Source organism: Erythrolamprus reginae, chromosome 2 (assembly GCF_031021105.1).
Source record: "Erythrolamprus reginae isolate rEryReg1 chromosome 2, rEryReg1.hap1, whole genome shotgun sequence".
Lineage (NCBI taxonomy): Eukaryota > Metazoa > Chordata > Lepidosauria > Squamata > Dipsadidae > Erythrolamprus > Erythrolamprus reginae.
Window position 1 is genome coordinate 52,062,398 of NC_091951.1, and position 17,519 is coordinate 52,079,916.

The 17,519-nt window shown below is 37.3% G+C and overlaps 1 protein-coding gene across 3 annotated transcripts in view; it reads left to right on the top strand.

Moving 5' to 3' along the window:
• The window catches only part of PTPRG (protein tyrosine phosphatase receptor type G), a 922,721-nt gene that overhangs the window by 887,554 nt on the left and 17,648 nt on the right, over window positions 1–17,519 (top strand). For all 3 annotated transcript variants that reach the window (XM_070738149.1, XM_070738150.1, XM_070738152.1), the window contains exons 16-22: window positions 4,270–4,366; window positions 5,277–5,359; window positions 5,581–5,715; window positions 7,443–7,577; window positions 9,552–9,715; window positions 13,242–13,377; window positions 15,324–15,470. In XM_070738149.1, coding sequence (XP_070594250.1) covers window positions 4,270–4,366; window positions 5,277–5,359; window positions 5,581–5,715; window positions 7,443–7,577; window positions 9,552–9,715; window positions 13,242–13,377; window positions 15,324–15,470 — 897 coding nt within the window. The remainder of the gene's footprint in view (window positions 1–4,269; window positions 4,367–5,276; window positions 5,360–5,580; window positions 5,716–7,442; window positions 7,578–9,551; window positions 9,716–13,241; window positions 13,378–15,323; window positions 15,471–17,519) is intronic.

Here is a 17,519-nt window from a genome sequence, read left to right on the forward strand (position 1 = left end):
CTGATGGGCAAAGAGATAGGTGAACAGAATCCTAATCCTGCAGCCATAATTTCTTTCCTGTGTTCCATTGGGTTAGAAAGAGTGAAGACAGATGAATTCTTTGCACTTGAGGGGCAGCAGTGAGTTCCGACTTGCAAGGCAATCCTTTGTGACATTTCTATATAATCCTGAACGCCATTATAAGGTGGATGGTATTAACATTTCTCTTGGTAATTCCTTCTGGCAATTAGCTCTGATTTTTCATTGCAGCAGCTGTGCTGTACTAATGACTTCCCTTATTTTGAAAATTTTGGTACTTATAAAGATTAAGATATCTGTAGGCATCTTTGTAACCTGGAGGGGAAAGAGGGTACCAGATGGCCCTGATAATACTCCACAGATGTAACACTGGAATATAACTCAGCATAACCTATCAAACCAATAGCTCTCATACACATAGGTATTCGTGTGAGTGGTCCTATTTGTTAACAAACACACTTCTTTTGCTAACAATAGGCATATGCATGCCACATTCCTCTCCTAGATATACAGATTCATATAATTTTTTAAAATGTTATTATTAGGTTTATTTGCTTCCCATTTCCAGTTTAAATCATAGGATTACCCTATGAGACTAGACTTTCAATCCTGGGCCTAGAAAGTTTAGAACTAAGATGCCTTAAACAAGATCTAAGTATTGCCCACAAGATCATATGCTGCAACGTCCTGCCTGTTGGCGACTACTTCAGCTTCAACCACAACAACACAAGAGCACACAACAGATTTAAACTTAAAATTAACCGCTCCAAACTTGAATGTAAAAAATATGACTTCAGTAACCGAGTTGTCGAAGCGTGGAACTCATTACCAGACTCCATAGTGTCATCCCCAAACCCCCAACACTTTACCCTTAGATTATCTATGGTTGACCTATCCAGATTCCTAAGAGGTCAGTAAGGGGCGAGTACAAGTGTACTAGAGTGCCTTCCGTCCCCTGTCCTATTGCTCTCCTATATCTCCTATACCTTTCTTCTATTCCTATATCTCTTCTTCTATTCTTTCATTTATATGTTCTATTACTATATCTTCTTTTCTATTATTTCTTAGATATATTTTACTATGAGTATCTCCTCTATAACCTTCATCATGTATTTTACTATGTGTATATAGATATATCCCCACTAAAACCCTCATTGTGTATTGGACAAAATAAAAAATTAAAAAAAATAATAAATTACACTTAGTCTGTGTCTGAGGCCAATCCTACTCCACAAGGGATAAGGGAATCAGCATTCACACATTTGATGGGAACAGATTATTTCAGGATATGCGGAAAGAAAAAAAATATATTGGTAGCAACTACAGGTATTATTTAACAAAATTAAAACAACATTAAACATAGCAACAAATTTTCACAATACACAGATGCCTACTCCACACAATGTCAATCAAAAGAAAGGGACCCATTGCATCTGAACATAAAATAAAGCACTTGGTAGATACAGGATGGAAAATGATGGACACAAGACAGGCAGGTGGATAAATAAACCCTTCCTCTCTCTTTGGATGGAATTAGTGGGACTTTGGCCATTTCAAAGTCCCAACTTGCCTAGTCTGCAATCTTAAGCATATTTCTGTTGTGACCTCACAGCTGAGGATCCCTGAGTCCCCTTTCACACTTTGTCCAAAAATTTTAAGATGTTGTGTAAGCCTTCTTTGAATATGTCATCAAGGCAATGTCACTAATGAAATCTTTTCTTGTCATCTTATTCCTGCACAAACTTCGGCTAATTAATTATTACTAGGACTAAAAGCAAAATGCTGTGAAAGCAAAGATTGAAGAAATTATGTATTTGAAACTTGAGAAAAGATGACTGAGACATATGTTCTGCAAAGCGCATCACGGAGAAAGAGATTCCAGGTTACAGAATATTAGATTTAAATTATAGGAAAGCAAATGACAATTGAATGAAATAAAGCAAATTCCTAACAGTGGCAGCATTATAATAGGGGAACTAATTAGCCGGGTTATGGGCTCCCCTATTTTTTATGTATTCAAGAAAAGATCAGCTATCTGCTTAAACTGATTAATTTAGATTTTGATTCTGAGCAAGTAATTGGATTCAGAAACCAAAATGGCTCCTTCCAATTATATGATTTTTATGAAAGCACTGCCTCTCGTGAGAAAGTTGTATAACTGTGTGAATGCACAATGAGTACTGATATCTGTGTATTTACAAATAACAAGCTTTCTTCATCACCTTTGTAACATTGGGCAAGAAATCTTATAATAGAATGGAAGACAATACTGTTTTGTCAAAGGAAATATCCTCTTTAAAAATCACCAAGTCTCTTGTGTTTCATGGACACTAAATAGTTGGGCCACACTGTATAGTTCTACTACACCGTGAGGTGTAGTTCATTTGTGACAGATACCTGGGTTATTATCAAGAAAGGAATTCTAAAATTGCCCTCCACTAAAGGAAGACTCTTAACCATGGCTCCTAAGCCTCTAGAGAATCACTAGACTGCAACAAGTTTTGTTAGTGTGGATCTTAACAAAAGAAAAGATAATAGAATGCTTAGTGATCAACACTGGGCAGGGAATAAAACAAGGAGTCTATGAACAAGTTTATAAACACTTGTGAGAAGATATTAGATAGGTGTTATAAATATGAAGAAGTAAATGATAGATTATTAGATAGATTAAGAGGGAGGGAGGAGAGAGAACTGCCGATGGATGGATGATGGATGGATGATAGGTAGTAAAAACATACACATGTGTACTTTAATATGCAATGTAGATGAAATCTGAATTATTTGTAGCAAATGTTTGTTTGTTTGTTTGTATGTTTATTTGTTTGTTTGTTTGTTTGTTTGTTTGTTGGACTGTTATGCCGCCCAATCCCATGGGACTCAGAATACATGCAGAACAATAAATCTCAACTGTAATAAAAGTAGGTTTGATAGAGAAAATTCAGTGAGTTAGTTTGCAGTTGATTCCGACAACTTGATAAAACATTTCCTACAGACATATAAAATTGCTGCAGAAAGTTCAAGATATGCTCATGTAGTAGAAAGCAAGTGGGTAATATGTATTCTGTTGCAAGTAATGAATATCAATCAAAAGAAACAAAAACAGCTGTGTAAAAGATTGTATATTTGTTCTATGAAATTGATTACATAAGAATTGTGTGTTACTGTACAAGAGAATGGGTTTTATGGGTTATATAAACAGGGACAAAAGAACCAGAGGTAATAAGACAAATGCAAGAATCAAAATGATTGGGTACAAAATAAATGTGGATTTAATAAAAATGAAAGACACAAATACAAAAGATGTTCACTGCAGTAATTTGCCCATATAGGGAGAATAAATGAGAATTTAATTATCAGAGTTGAGAGAATGAGGAAAGACAAAGTGTAGTAGGAGATTCTCAGAAAGTGAAAGGTAAAAGAACCAAAAGTGGTGTATGAAATAGCATATACAGTAGTTATAGTGAAAACAAGAATGGATTGTAAAAATTAAACAATATGGATTGGTATCGTGTGTCATATATTAGTATAAAGTAGATTTATTTTTCCTTTGTTCTCCATTTTAATTTTTCATTGCTACTACTTATTATTGTACTATATATATGTATTTTCTACGCAGACATTTAATCTTTTTTTAGCCCTATGTAATAGCCATTATATTTTATCTAAAGTATATATATTTTCTGAGATACAAATCTGGTTCAATCCATCGTTTTATTTGATAGTGTTTTGTACTGTTTCCTATTGGTCCTGTACAACAGATTAGCCACAAAAAAAGCCCTATTGTTACAATGAACCCCTTTCTGGGTGTTGTTATGAGAGTAATAATAATAATAATAACAACAACAACAACAACAACAACAAATTAGAAGGGACCTTGGAGGTCTTCTAGTCCAATCCCCTGCTTGGACAGTACACCTTACACTACTTCAGAAAAAATGGTTATCCAACATCTTCTTTAAAATTTCTTGTGTTGGAGCACTCACAACTTCTGGAGGCAAGCCGTTCCACTTAGTTGGAACTATTCCCGGGAGTTCGCACTAGACTGAATTTTAATCACTGTAGATTTCATCAAATACTTAGAAATAGAAAATATTTTTCATGTAACTTGCTGGAATATGTTCACATTGTATTTTGCTGAAAGGATACTCATGGGGAAAAATCAATTATCTCCCAGCATTTCAATGTGTTCTGAATGAGCTGTTTGCAAAATGTTTGGCACTTATCTGCCCTTTCAATTTGTTTTCTTAACAGGAAGTGCAGCGTTGTACATCCGACATGAACATCACCGCTGAGCATTCCAATCACCCCGACAACAAGCACAAAAACAGATACATCAACATATTAGCATGTGAGTAATAATGGTCTTCAGAGAAGTCATAAATAACAACAATAACTGTGCATCTTATAATGATGCCCCAATGTATCAGTATACTTGTTTTTTCTACGATCAAGTCAGTATTGAGTCTTGATGCTGACCTGAAATAGTACTTGCAGTTTTCTTGGTAAGATTTTTGAAAGTTGTTGGACATTGCATCTTTCCTAGGGCTAAAAGAGAGTGACCAGCCCAATGTCACTCAGCTGGCTTCATGCATAAGGCTACAGCTGTAGTCTCCCAGTTTTTAGGTTGGTGTTTTAATCATTGCACCAAACTGTCTTTCTATCAGTATACTTACAACAAAATAAAATAATAACATTTCAACAAATGGATAATATGCTTCTTTCAGACCTGTTTTCTGAGATAGATAATGACAATCTTTTGACATTAAAAACATACAGATTTATCTCGAGGGTCATATTCATTTTTCCTGCCATGATTTGAAATCAATATCAATTTTAAATGATAGCATTGCCAAATTTCTGATGCAGTTTCATAAAAGTAGTCTTTTTTCATGTCTGTCTCTGAAAATTTCCAACTTTCCATAACTGAAGTTTCCCCTTTCTGTGACTTATGTTAACAGAAGCTTAATTGGATCTCATCGAATTAGCTACCTGATTGTCTTTGACGTTCCATTGCACCCCAAATAGATTAATAATTTTGTTATTATCAGTTGTTCCAAGAAAACAGTCAAAACACTTTGATCACCAACTGAGAAAACACTTCCTATTTGCTGAACAACCTATTTTTAGATCAATACAATTCCTCTGTAATATTTACTGACATGAGAGGCAAATCTTTCCGTAGTCAATCATCTACGAAAAAAGAAAAATGTATCAGGCTTAGTTTCTTAAATGTGTATTTTCCTTGTTCTTTTCTACAGATGATCATAGTCGAGTGAAACTAAGACCTTTACCAGGAAAAGATTCAAAGCACAGCGACTACATTAATGCCAATTATGTTGATGTAAGTTGTTTTGTTACTTCCTCCGCTCTCTTGAGAAATCTTGTCCCTCAGAAGAAACAGAAACTCTTAATGCATGCAGAACTTTTCATTTTTCAATTTTAACTCCCAACTCCTCAAAATGTTCAGTAGAAAAGTGCTCTGCTCCGGAGAGATATACATTATTAATATGATAGCTATCACAGATACTTTTATCTTACATACTATTGTGGTTTCCTTTGAAGGGTTACAACAAAGCGAAAGCCTACATTGCCACCCAGGGCCCTTTAAAGTCAACATTTGAAGATTTTTGGAGAATGATTTGGGAGCAAAACACTGGAATTATCATCATGATTACAAACCTTGTGGAAAAAGGAAGAGTAAGCGGAATAGCCTGCATTTATTACTATAATATTTTTCTCGGTTCTGAGAAAATTCTGTGACATGTGTTCTTTTTTCAGTTTTGTTAAGGAGTTGCATCGGTTTCGTTGTAACATAAACTTAATAACAAATTACTATATGAAGCAGATCTCATTTCTGCTCATGAGTAACCTATAACAGACATGACATTTATTTCCTTCATAATACAGTATTTAATTAATATAGCCAATACCATTTGCTAGGAGTTCCTAAGCAGACCAGCAGGGGGCAGGGCAGGAGAGGGTTCCATGCAAGCATTAGGCGTGTGTACTCGCGCATGCAACTCCCTGGAGCTACACAGGCAAACACGCACATCTGCCACTCACACATATAGAACTGTGCAAACAAGCATGAGTGTCTGCCAGTCGTGCAAATGGAACTGCATACACACACAAAACTCACCCGCCACTTGCATGACCATTTCCAAACTGGCTGCAGTCCAGTAGTAGGCCCCAGCCTGGGTGTTGAGGACTTCTGTCTTAAAAGAACAATGAGACAAAAAAGAAAGTTCACTAGCTAACATGGGTTGCTGCTAGAAAAAGAATTAAAAAAAAAATATTTCCAATATTTTTGTGAAAGATAAAATCTAGAGAACTAAGTTTGAAGCTGGCACATTCCAGTTCAATTAAAGACCTTGTCTTCATTTTTATATATTTTATATCCTTCCATAAAAATTATATCACAATTCATAGTAGCATTGGAAAACAACGTGCAACTAGCAGAAATAAAAGTCAGGCAAATGACAAATTATGTACAAATATAATACATTAACCAAAAATTAAATTATAGCAGGACAGATGAATTTGTGTAAAAGTATATCAGATAATTTATTTTATTTATTTATTTATTTATTCGATTTTTTTTAAAATGCCGCCCTTCTCCTTAGACTTAGGGTGGCTTACAACATGTTAGCAATAGCACTTTTTAACAGAGCCAGCATATTGCCCGCACAGTCTGGGTCCTCATTTTACCCACCTCGGAAGGATGGAAGGCTGAGTCAACCTTGAGCCGGTGATGAGATTTGAACCGCTGACCTGCAGATCTAGCAGTCAGCTTTAGTGGCCTGCAGTACTGCACTCTATCCACTGCACCACCTTGGTTCATCTACTGTATACAGCGATCCCTCGTTTTTCGCAGGGGATGCATTCCAAGACCACCCGTGGAAAACAAATTTCCATGAAGTAGAGGAAAGATATTTTTTTATGTATTTAACAAGTATTTGGATTTTTAAAACCCACCCTTTGCATTAAACAGTCATTCTATAATGTTTCTCAGCTGGAACTGCATGTGATAGCCTACCAATTTCTTTAATAGAGTACAGTAGTACTGTAGAAGAATTTTATGAATTTTTAATGGATTTAAAATTTTCAATGAATTTAAGAAAGCCCGTGAAGTAGCGAAACCGCGAAAGATGAACCGCGAAGTAGTGAGCGATTACTGTATTACAAACAATATTTCACAAATAATGTCCTAACAATTGTTACATGTAATAACCGATCCATAAAAGTACAATTCTTAACAAAGAGTTTTAAAAACATAAGCAGCAGTTTTTCCAGAACAACTTTAAAAAAAGAGAAAGAAATAGAGTTCTTTTATTCAGCCAGATCTCCGACTGAATCCTCCTTAATTCAATGTCCTCTGGCATCACACAGACTTTTGACATTTTATGTTGTTCTTCTTTCCTCAGAGAAAATGCGACCAATATTGGCCAACTGAAAACAGTGAGGAATATGGCCATATCATTGTCACACTGAAGAGCACAAAAGTACATGCCTGCTACACTGTCCGCCGCTTCACAGTCAGGAATACAAAAATGAAAAAAGTGAGCAATGTCATTACACTACGTTGGTTCAAAAACAAATGCCCATTTGGGAAGTTGCTACTGAGTGCGAAGATTTTTGTGATTGCAAGATTCACTCTACAGCAGTGTTTCCCAACCTTGGCAACTTGAAGATATTTGGACTTCAACTCCCAGAATTCCCCAGCCAGTGAATGGAGAATTCTGGGAGTTGAAGTCCAAATATCTTCAAGTTGCCAAGGTTGGGAAACACTGCTCTACAGTGTACAGTACAACGAAGCAGAAAGGGTCAGAAAACCAAGAACAATGGAATGCGCATAGGAGAAAATCTAATTGTTTGTCTTTACAATTTGACAAGGCTTGGGAAGTTAAGAACATTTAATGGCTGAGTGGAATGAGTACAATAATTGAAATTACAAGTGAATGAAAAAGAAAACATCAACATCTTTTTTTTCAGATTTGACACTGTTGAACAAGGAATTTATATTAGGCATTATAAATTACTGTATTGGTTTTCTGAGTGGGCCCAACATCAAAAATAAGCAAATTAAAGAAAGCAAGATTATGTCTGAGTTTTGTTACATTTTAATAATACACTGCTCAAAAAAATAAAGGGAACACTCAAAGAACACATCCTAGATCTGAATGAATGAAATATCCTCATTGAATACTTTATTCTGTACAAAGTTGAATGTGCTGACAACATGTGAAATTGATTGCAAATCAGTGTTGCTTCCTAAGTGGACAGTTTGATTTCACAGAAGTTTGATTGACTTGGATTTACTGTATATTGTGTTGTTTAAGTGCTCCCTTTATTTTTTTGAGCAGTACATATAAAAATTGTCAAATACTTTACATACATTTCCCATTAGTCCAATTATTTTAGTCAAGGATTATAGAGATTGTAGTCTAATAACTTTGGGAGAGCCAATTTTAAATTCAAGTAAAATACAGCTATGAACCTGAAAGACATAGATCAGTTTTATCTTACTCTGTTGCTTTTTGGAGGATAGTTTTCAATTCATGTCAGGCTGTAAAAACTTAGTTGAAACTATCTCTTATAAACTGATATGTTGGTCCAATAATGCGACTTTACAAAGCAAGTTGCCTTGTAAAGCAAAGTGTATCTCAATTGTTAGATCAGTGTTTTTCAACCAGTGTGCCGTGGCACACTAGTGTGCCGCGAGACATGGTCAGGTGTGCCGTGAAGAAGGAAGCTCAGGTTCTGGTCTCACAACTTTTTGCTGAGAGAGAGAGAAAGAAAGAGTGAGAGAAAGAGAGAAAGAAAGCAAGAAAGAGAAAGAGAGAGAAAGAGTGAGACAGAAAGAAAGAAAGAGTGAGAGAGAGAAAGAGAGAGAGAAAAAGCAAGAGAGAGAGAGAGAAAGAAAGCAAGAGAGAGAGAAAAGGAGAGGAAGGGAGAGAGAGAGAGAGAAATGAGCAGAGGGGAGGAAAAAAGAGAAATGAGGAAATGATTGAGACAGAGAATGAGAGGAAAGAGAGAGAAACAAAAGAGAGAGAGAGAGAGAAGTGACTCTTGATTTAAAACATATGATAAAAAGCACCCAAAAAATAAGAGAGAAAAAACTCCAGCCCTCACCTGCTTTTGGAAATGGCTCAAGAGTATGTATACACACACACACACACACACACACACAAGAGGGGGAGGAGACAGGGATGGAAAAAGAGAGGAGAGTGTCTTAGAGTGTCATTTTGTGTCCTTTTGGTTGGTGGTGTGCCCCAGGATTTTGTAAATGTAAAAAATGTGCCGCGGCTCAAAAAAAGGTTGAAAATCACTGTGTTAGATAATAGTATTATATTAGACTTTACAGGCCTTTTTCACACAAAATCCTTAAATTATAGCACCGTTGAGTTTATTCTGCTCCAGTGTGTCCAGAGAGAGCTGAACAGAAAAAGGGAAAATGTGAGCACAAGGAAATCTTGAGATTAATTAATATTAATATTTTCTACTTGTATGTTTCATGACTTCTGAATCAAAAGGGGAATCCCAAAGGACGTCAGAATGAAAGGACAGTCATTCAGTACCATTACACACAGTGGCCTGACATGGGAGTACCTGAATATGCACTCCCTGTGCTGACATTTGTGAGAAGATCCTCCGCAGCCAGAACTGCTGAGATGGGTCCAGTAATTGTACATTGCAGGTATGTTTGGACATTGTCAATCCATTCTTGCTGATCACGGCTGTCAAACTCCCCACGTCACATAATATCACATGACTATATGATGTGTTTTGTCTTCACTGAGCTGGGGGGGCATGGCCTGTGTGCGACGCATCTGGTCCACAGGTTGCTAGTTTAACACTCCTAGTGTAACAACTCTGGTTTGGTTTTTATTTACAACACCTGTTCTTTTAACGAATCCCAGTGACCAGTTAGGTCCCACAGAGTGGGTCTTCTCCGGGTCCCGTCAACTAAACAATGCCGTTTGGCGGGACCCAGGGGAAGAGCCTTCTCTGTGGTGGCCCCAGCCCTCTGGAACCAACTCCCCCCAGAGATTAGAATTGCCCCCACCCTCCTTGCCTTTCGTAAGCTTCTTAAAACCCACCTCTGCCGCCAGGCATGGGGGAACTGAAATACTCTTTCCCCCTAGGCCGTTACAATTTTATGCATGGTATGTCTGTATGTCTGTTTGATTTTTATTATAATGGGTTTTTAATTGTTTTTAGTATTGGATTATTATTATATGCTGTCTTATTATTGCTGTTAGCCGCCCCGAGTCTTCGGAGAGGGGCGGCATACAAATCCAATCAAGAAAGAAAGAAAGAAAGAAAGAAAGAAAAAAGAAAGAAAGAAAGAAAGAAAGAAATACTGCTGACTTTTTTACATATTAAGATGAGTCTAAATGCATTTAGCAACATAATGACAATGACATTCAATACCAAAATAAATAGCTGCACTTACCACAGTAATAAAAAATATATATTACAGAGAGAGTTGAGTCTGAGACACTATACTATTTTTCTAAGCTCGTTCGCGGAATCTAGGATTAAACCAGTGCTTCTCAAATAGTGGGGTGGGCCCTTCGGGGGGGCGCAGAGTGATGCCAAGGGGGGCGTGTAATCTTAGGGCACATGCTTTTTTTTTGACACAGGGAGTAGGGATTTTTTTTGCACCAAACAATAGCACCAAGCACAGGAGATATGAAATGCACATAACAACCCTTAAGAGTCACCATGGAAAATTATTTAACAGGAATGGAAAGAAAGGAGGAGAGAGACAGAGTTAATGAGACAAACATAAGTCTTCCGAAAACTAAGATGAGGAAATATGACGAAGCATACGTAGCGCTTGGCTTCAATGTGACTATGGTGGGAGATGAGGAAAGACCAATATGTTTACTGTGTCTAACAATGTTGGCAGTGGGCAGCATGAAGCCAAATAAATTAAGGCATCACTTAAACACATTACACTCCATTGCTGATAAGCCGCTTGAGTTTTTTCAGCAAAAATGTCCCAAACATTGCAAACAATCATCCCGGCAGAGTTGGGGGACGCGAAATATTTACTTCTTCCTAGGTGGGGCTGTACCAGAAAATAATTGAGAAGCACTGGATTAAACCAAGCTTTCATTCTAAGTCGCTATTATTCTTACCATGTAATCTGGTTCTGGATTTTCATTTTTTTATTAACATAAATTATTTTGGAAACAATACTGCAAAACATAGTGTCACAAGTAGGCACAAAGCTAAACAAAAATACATTGTCAGGGAAATATACGGTACCTATTTCTTTGATAATGTATTTTTTGTTTAGCTTTGTGCCTACTGGTGACACTGTTTTTAATGTATCCTGATTGCCAAAAAGAGTTTGAATTTCCTAGATGTGTAGGTATTAGCATTCTTAAGAGAGTCTCGGTGCAGTGGTTAGAGTGCAGTACTGCAAGCTACTTCTGCTGATCACCAGCTGCCAGCAGTTTGGCAGATCAAATCTCAGTAGGCTCAATAATAATAATATTACCCTGTTTCCCCGAAAATAAGACGTACCCCGAAAGTAAGGCATGTCAGAAGTTTTGCAGAATTTGCTAATATAAGGCACCCCTCGAAAATAAGGTGTAGTCAAGTTTACATACGGTACGATGGAAAAACATACGGTACTATTCAAAGCTGTTCATAGCGGTACTGTAATAATTTGGCGTCCCCTGCTGGCCCTTTCCATCGCTTTGTACCATCCAGTACAGCAGACACAGTCTACTGCTGTCTCACCACCATTACAGTCTCCACTACAGTGCGTAGACTGTAGTTCCTCTGGTGGCCGGAAGCTGGAATAGCGGGAGTATACTGTTGTACCATATAAGTGCCGTCGTTTGTGTGTGTGGGTGCCATACTGACAGGTACCGTACCGTAATCAGTGTACCGTACGGTACACTTTCTTTGGGGGTGTCAGCTTTTCTGCCTGTGAATTTGTCTTATTTGAGAAATATAAGGCACACCCCCCCCCCCCCGGAAATAAGACGATGCACAACTTTTGGAGCAAAAATTAATATAAGACAGTGTCTTATTTTCAGGAAAACACGGTATAATAATTTATTAGATTTGTATGCCACCCCTCTCCGAAGACTCCATCCTTCCAAGGTCGGTAAAATGGGGATCCAGATTGATGGGGGAAATATACTTACTCTCTGATAAACCGCTTACAGTGGGCTGTAAGGCAGTGTGAAGCAGTATACAAGTCTAAATGCTATTGCTATTCTTATAAATCTGGAAAAAAAAAAACCATCTGAAAAGCTTTGCCATCAGTACTTGAACTCATAATTTTTCTGCATGCTTTATTTGATAAAGTTCATTCTCCTGAATTGAAAAGGATGTTATGATATACAGTGAAAATGTTTGATATATCAAAAGGGGGAAATTACAGAACAGGGTTCCAAGTGTCACTCATTCTGAAGTTGCTGTACAACTATAATTGGTTTCTAACTGATTTGCAAACTGAGCTTTCCCATGTAGTCAGCTTTGAAATTAAATAATGGTAAGCATTCCAAAAACCTGATCTAAAATTGAAACTCAGTAATCATAGAACAATTGGAAAGCAGATTTGAATCATCCTGAGCTTTTCACTAGAGGGGAAATATCTTCCATATATTCCCTCTGCAAGGCTTGTTCCTCCCTGGAAAATCACATTAATACGCGCTGCGACATAGAAAGTTCCCTAAATGTGAGTTGAAGGCTGTGATAAAAGAGTGTTTTGTTAGCATGCAAATAAAGATCTTAGAGAAGGAAGATAAAGGAAGAGAGAAGCACTTGACAGTTGAACCTAAGAGAAAGAGAAAGAAAACACAAGACAGTTTTAATCTTCAAAGAAAAATCTTGAAGTCCTTCTGGCAAAACAAACATTTAATAACCCACAGAGAGGTTTATTGGTTGAAGTAATACAATTTATACTAGAACCATTTACATGTATCATTTGAAGTGCTGGCAATGAGATCTCTAAAGGATATAAATTTAGGATACCTTAAGCCATCTTGTCAAAATTCCCCAGAGAACTTGGTTTCATCACCAAAGTATATACCAGGACGCCAATTTTGGGGTCACTCCCAGCATCCTGAGCCATAGTCTATTCCATTTGAAGACGTTCAAGTTGAACATTGCTTACAGCAGTTCCGTGGCATTCTTTCTTAATATTTAATTATGTTTTCTACTGCTTTGTTTCTTTTCTTTTGACTGGGGTTTAGTGCTGGTGTTGGCAGGACTGGTACCTACATTGTAATAGACAGTATGCTGCAACAAATAAAGGACAAAAGCACAGTTAATGTCTTGGGTTTCCTGAAACACATCAGGACACAGCGTAACTACCTCGTCCAGACGGAGGTAAGAATCAGAAAAGTGTTCATTGTCATTACTGCAGTCAGTTGCTATCAACTAAATTTTGTTATGTGAAATTTAATTATTACTACTGAAATAACCTAATTTCCAGATTTAAATCTCTTGTGTATGTCTATTTCTTTTGCAAGTATATATAAAGAATCAATATGGGTCTTCAAGTCAATGTTGATTCTTAGTGACCACATAGATATTCTCATTCATATTTACAAATGAGTATATTCAGACATATTGTTTTTTATTCCTTGACTTACAACCATTCATTTAGTGAACATAAGAATATAGGAACATAAGAAGAGCCCTGCTGAACAAATGTGTGACAACCGCTGATGCCATAAGCTGCATATTGATATCAAAAGGAAAAAATAGAACTGTTAGGTCAACAGTTCAACGGGGAGGGAGGGGGAACTAGGGGCAGCTCTGTATAAAGTATCTTAGAATTTAAGCACAACAACCATACAAATAATAATTATACTCTGAAATGATATAATATGTAAAATACTATACATCTGCTCTTTTTTAATCTTTGTATTGTAATAAAAATTATTTATAAAAAAAAAGAAGAGCCCTGTTGAATCAGGCCAAAGCCTATCGAGTCCAGCATTCTGTGTCATACAGTGGCCCACCAATTGTCCATGGGGATCTTGAGCAGAAAGAGAAGGCAAAACCCTCCCTTTCCCTTGACCCTCAACAAATGATACTCAAGGGAATCCTGCATGCCTCAACCAGCATAGAGGCAGCACATGGACATCTGTTTCAATAACCCACCAATACGCTTGACATCCGTGAATCTGTCTAATCCTATCTTGAACTTATCCAGGCTGATAGCTGTCATGACTTCTTCTGGAAGTGAATTCCATCAACCAACGACACTCTGGGTGGAGAAATATTTCCCTTTATTTGTCCTCGCTTTCTTACCTATGAGCTTTAGGGAGTGCCCCCTTGTCCTAGTATTGTGTGATAGAGAAAATAATTTTTCTCTATCCACCTTTTCTATCCCATGCATGATTTTATACGCTTCGATCAAGTCACCCCTTAAACGCCGTCTTTCAAGGCGGAAGAGACCAAGGCGTTGCAACCTGGTTACGTAAGGGAGGTGCTCCATTTCCTTGATCATTCCTAGTGATAATTTAAACTTACAACTGCACTGAAAAAAGTGAATGTTGTCTTGTTCTCACACCATTAAAACTTCCCTGTAGTCATAAAATTAAAATTTGGGTGCTGGGCAACCAATATTTACAATGGTTGCAGCATCCCAGATTTAATCGCCATTTGAAACCTTTCAAGATGACGTCTAACAAGGAAATTCAATGGGTGAAGCCAGAGTCCTTAACAATCATGAGATTCCCTTAACTGGAGTGATTCATTCACACGTGGTCATAAATTCAAATACAAGCCATTTAACAACTGCATTATCTAGGAACAGAATTTTGAATTCCAACTTTGCTCAACGTTTGAAGACCACCTGTATGTAAAAGTCAGAATAAACAAAGTGCTTCAGAAATTATTTGGGATGAAGTCGGGGGAACAATATACAGACTCCACATTTCGAAACTTTAAATATTGTCAAGATTGACCTTATTAGCATTATTAGAAATGCACTTTTAGAAAAGTTGATAGACATCATCCCATGATTCCACCTTTTTAAAAAACTCATAACACTATTTTAGTTTGGTGAAAGTAAACAGAGAGAGGTGATTTATGTAAGACACAATGGAAGAAATATTACAGATGTCAGGGGGGGGGGGAAGGGTAATAAACAAGTAGAGAAGAAAAAGAAAAGGAAAAATTCTCCGGAAATAGAACCATCAAAGCTAGGTAGGTAATATTTTGTCCAAGGTTGTTGCAAATATCCTGTCCTGTATGACTCAAAAGCACTTGCATTTTATTCAGAACAGAGTTCATACATGCCCATCTTTCTTTGCTTCTCTTAGGAGCAGTATGTTTTCATTCATGATGCCTTGTTGGAAGCCATTCTCGGGAAAGAGACTGAAGTTTCTGCCAATCAGCTGCATAGCTATGTAAACAGCATTCTCATACCTGGCATTGGAGGCAAGACTCGGCTAGAGAAACAGTTCAAGGTAAATTTTGACAGTCACTGCATGGATCTGAGCAAAGAATTTTAGGTTTATACCTACATCACATCACACTCGTATCAAAAGCCCTGAGACACTTTGTGGTTGAAAGAATTATTATTATTATTATTATTATTATTATTATTATTATTATTATTATTTGGATTTGTATGCCGCCCCTCTCCGCAGACTCGGGGCGGCTAACAACAATGATAAAAACAACATGTAACAATCCAATTAATAAAACAACTAAAAACCCTTATTATAAAAACCAAACATACACACAAACATACCATGCATAACTTGTAATGGCCTAGGGGAAGGAATATCCTAACTCCCCCATGCCTGGTGATAAAGGTGGATCTTGAGAATTAGCCGGTGACATTACCGTTGTCCGGAAGACACCCAGTTAGGACCCCGTTCAAAACCCAGGCAGGATTTGGAGCGAAGGATGGGAGCTCAACCCACCCCATGACAACCCTAGCATCTTAAACCTGGACTTGCTAACTTCTAACCTAGTGTCCATGCAAGCCACCATGCCCTAATATACCTACGTGATTTGTCAATCTAGTTTTGAATGGTTTTCTTTGTTATAACTGCCCTTTCTAACAATGTTTATACTTAGATCATTCAAGTGATTTGAGAAAATTGAAATGGTAGGATTAATTATATCCTTGTCATAGTTCAGCCTTGCAGAATCTGCTCTGTGATAATGCTATCTGTGATGCCCTCATACTGAGATTTTTTCCCCCCTTAGTTTGAAATTAATACTAGATATGTTAATCCAAAAATTAGGGGTGTATACTAGCATAAGGTGAAGGTGATCTTAAAAACATATTTTCAGGAAACTGAAGCTGATAGCAAGGGGGAAATATCACTTTATAATGCCTTGGTAAGGGCACACTTGTAATACTGAATTCAGTTTTGGTTGCCACAAAGCAAAAAAAATGTGGAGACTTCTAGAAAGTGCAGAGAAGAGCAACCAAGATCATTACAGGACTGGAGGTTAAAACATATGAAGAATAGTTGCAGCAACTGGGTATGTCTAGTTTCAGGAAAAGAAGGACCGGGGGAGACATGATAGCAGTGTTCCAATATCTCAGGGGTTGCCACAAAGAAGAGGGAGTCTTCTTTTATTCTCTATTATTATTAACCTATTAAACTATTCTCCAAAGCACCTGAGGGCAGGACAAAAAACAATGGGTGGAAAGTAAACAAGGAGAGAAACAATTTAGAACTAAGGAGAAATTGCCTGACAGTTAGAACAATTAATCAGTGGAACAACTTGCCTCCAGAAGCTGAAAATGTTCCAACATTGGAAGTTTTAAAGAAAATGTTGGATAACCATTTGTCTGAAGTGATGTAGGGTTTTTGCCTAAGCAGAAGACCTCCAAGGTCCCTTCCAACTCTGTTATTCTAGTCTAGTCTATAGGTAGAATTTGCTTTGTGTGTGCAATGTTATTAACTAAAATAGGTTACATTAAGTTTCTCAAATACTTAGCATAATTGATACAATGTCTTCTTTTATCAAAAAAAATGGCACATGATCATAAACATCATTCTTTCACTCTTCTGCTGTCATCTTGGGGGCTCTGGGTGCAACACAGTATGCAGTCAAAGAATTGGGGTCTTTGGCCTGCCACACTTGGTGCTATTTTAAAATGTATTCTTTACTGTGGGAATTTGGGAGGCAGAATTGCATGTAATCATAACAAATTTCCACAGCAAATAATGCATTTTAAAATAGCACCAAGGGTGGCAGGCCAAAGACCCCCCCCCCCCGACCAAAATGGCTTCGGCCTGACACATGCATTGGAATGATATAGATAGTCCTTGCTTAAGGACCACAATTGGGATTGGCAATCCCATTTGTTCGGTGATGCTGACTCTGAGTGAAGCATCACATGGCAATGACATGCTTATAATGTGTCTTCCTGTTTGGTCATTAAGCTAGACACCATGTGATTGCAACTTGCAATTTTACCACCAGCTTCTTCATTGACTGCTGGTTGTGAAGTCCACAAATGGCAATCCCATGACCTTGGGAATGCCGGT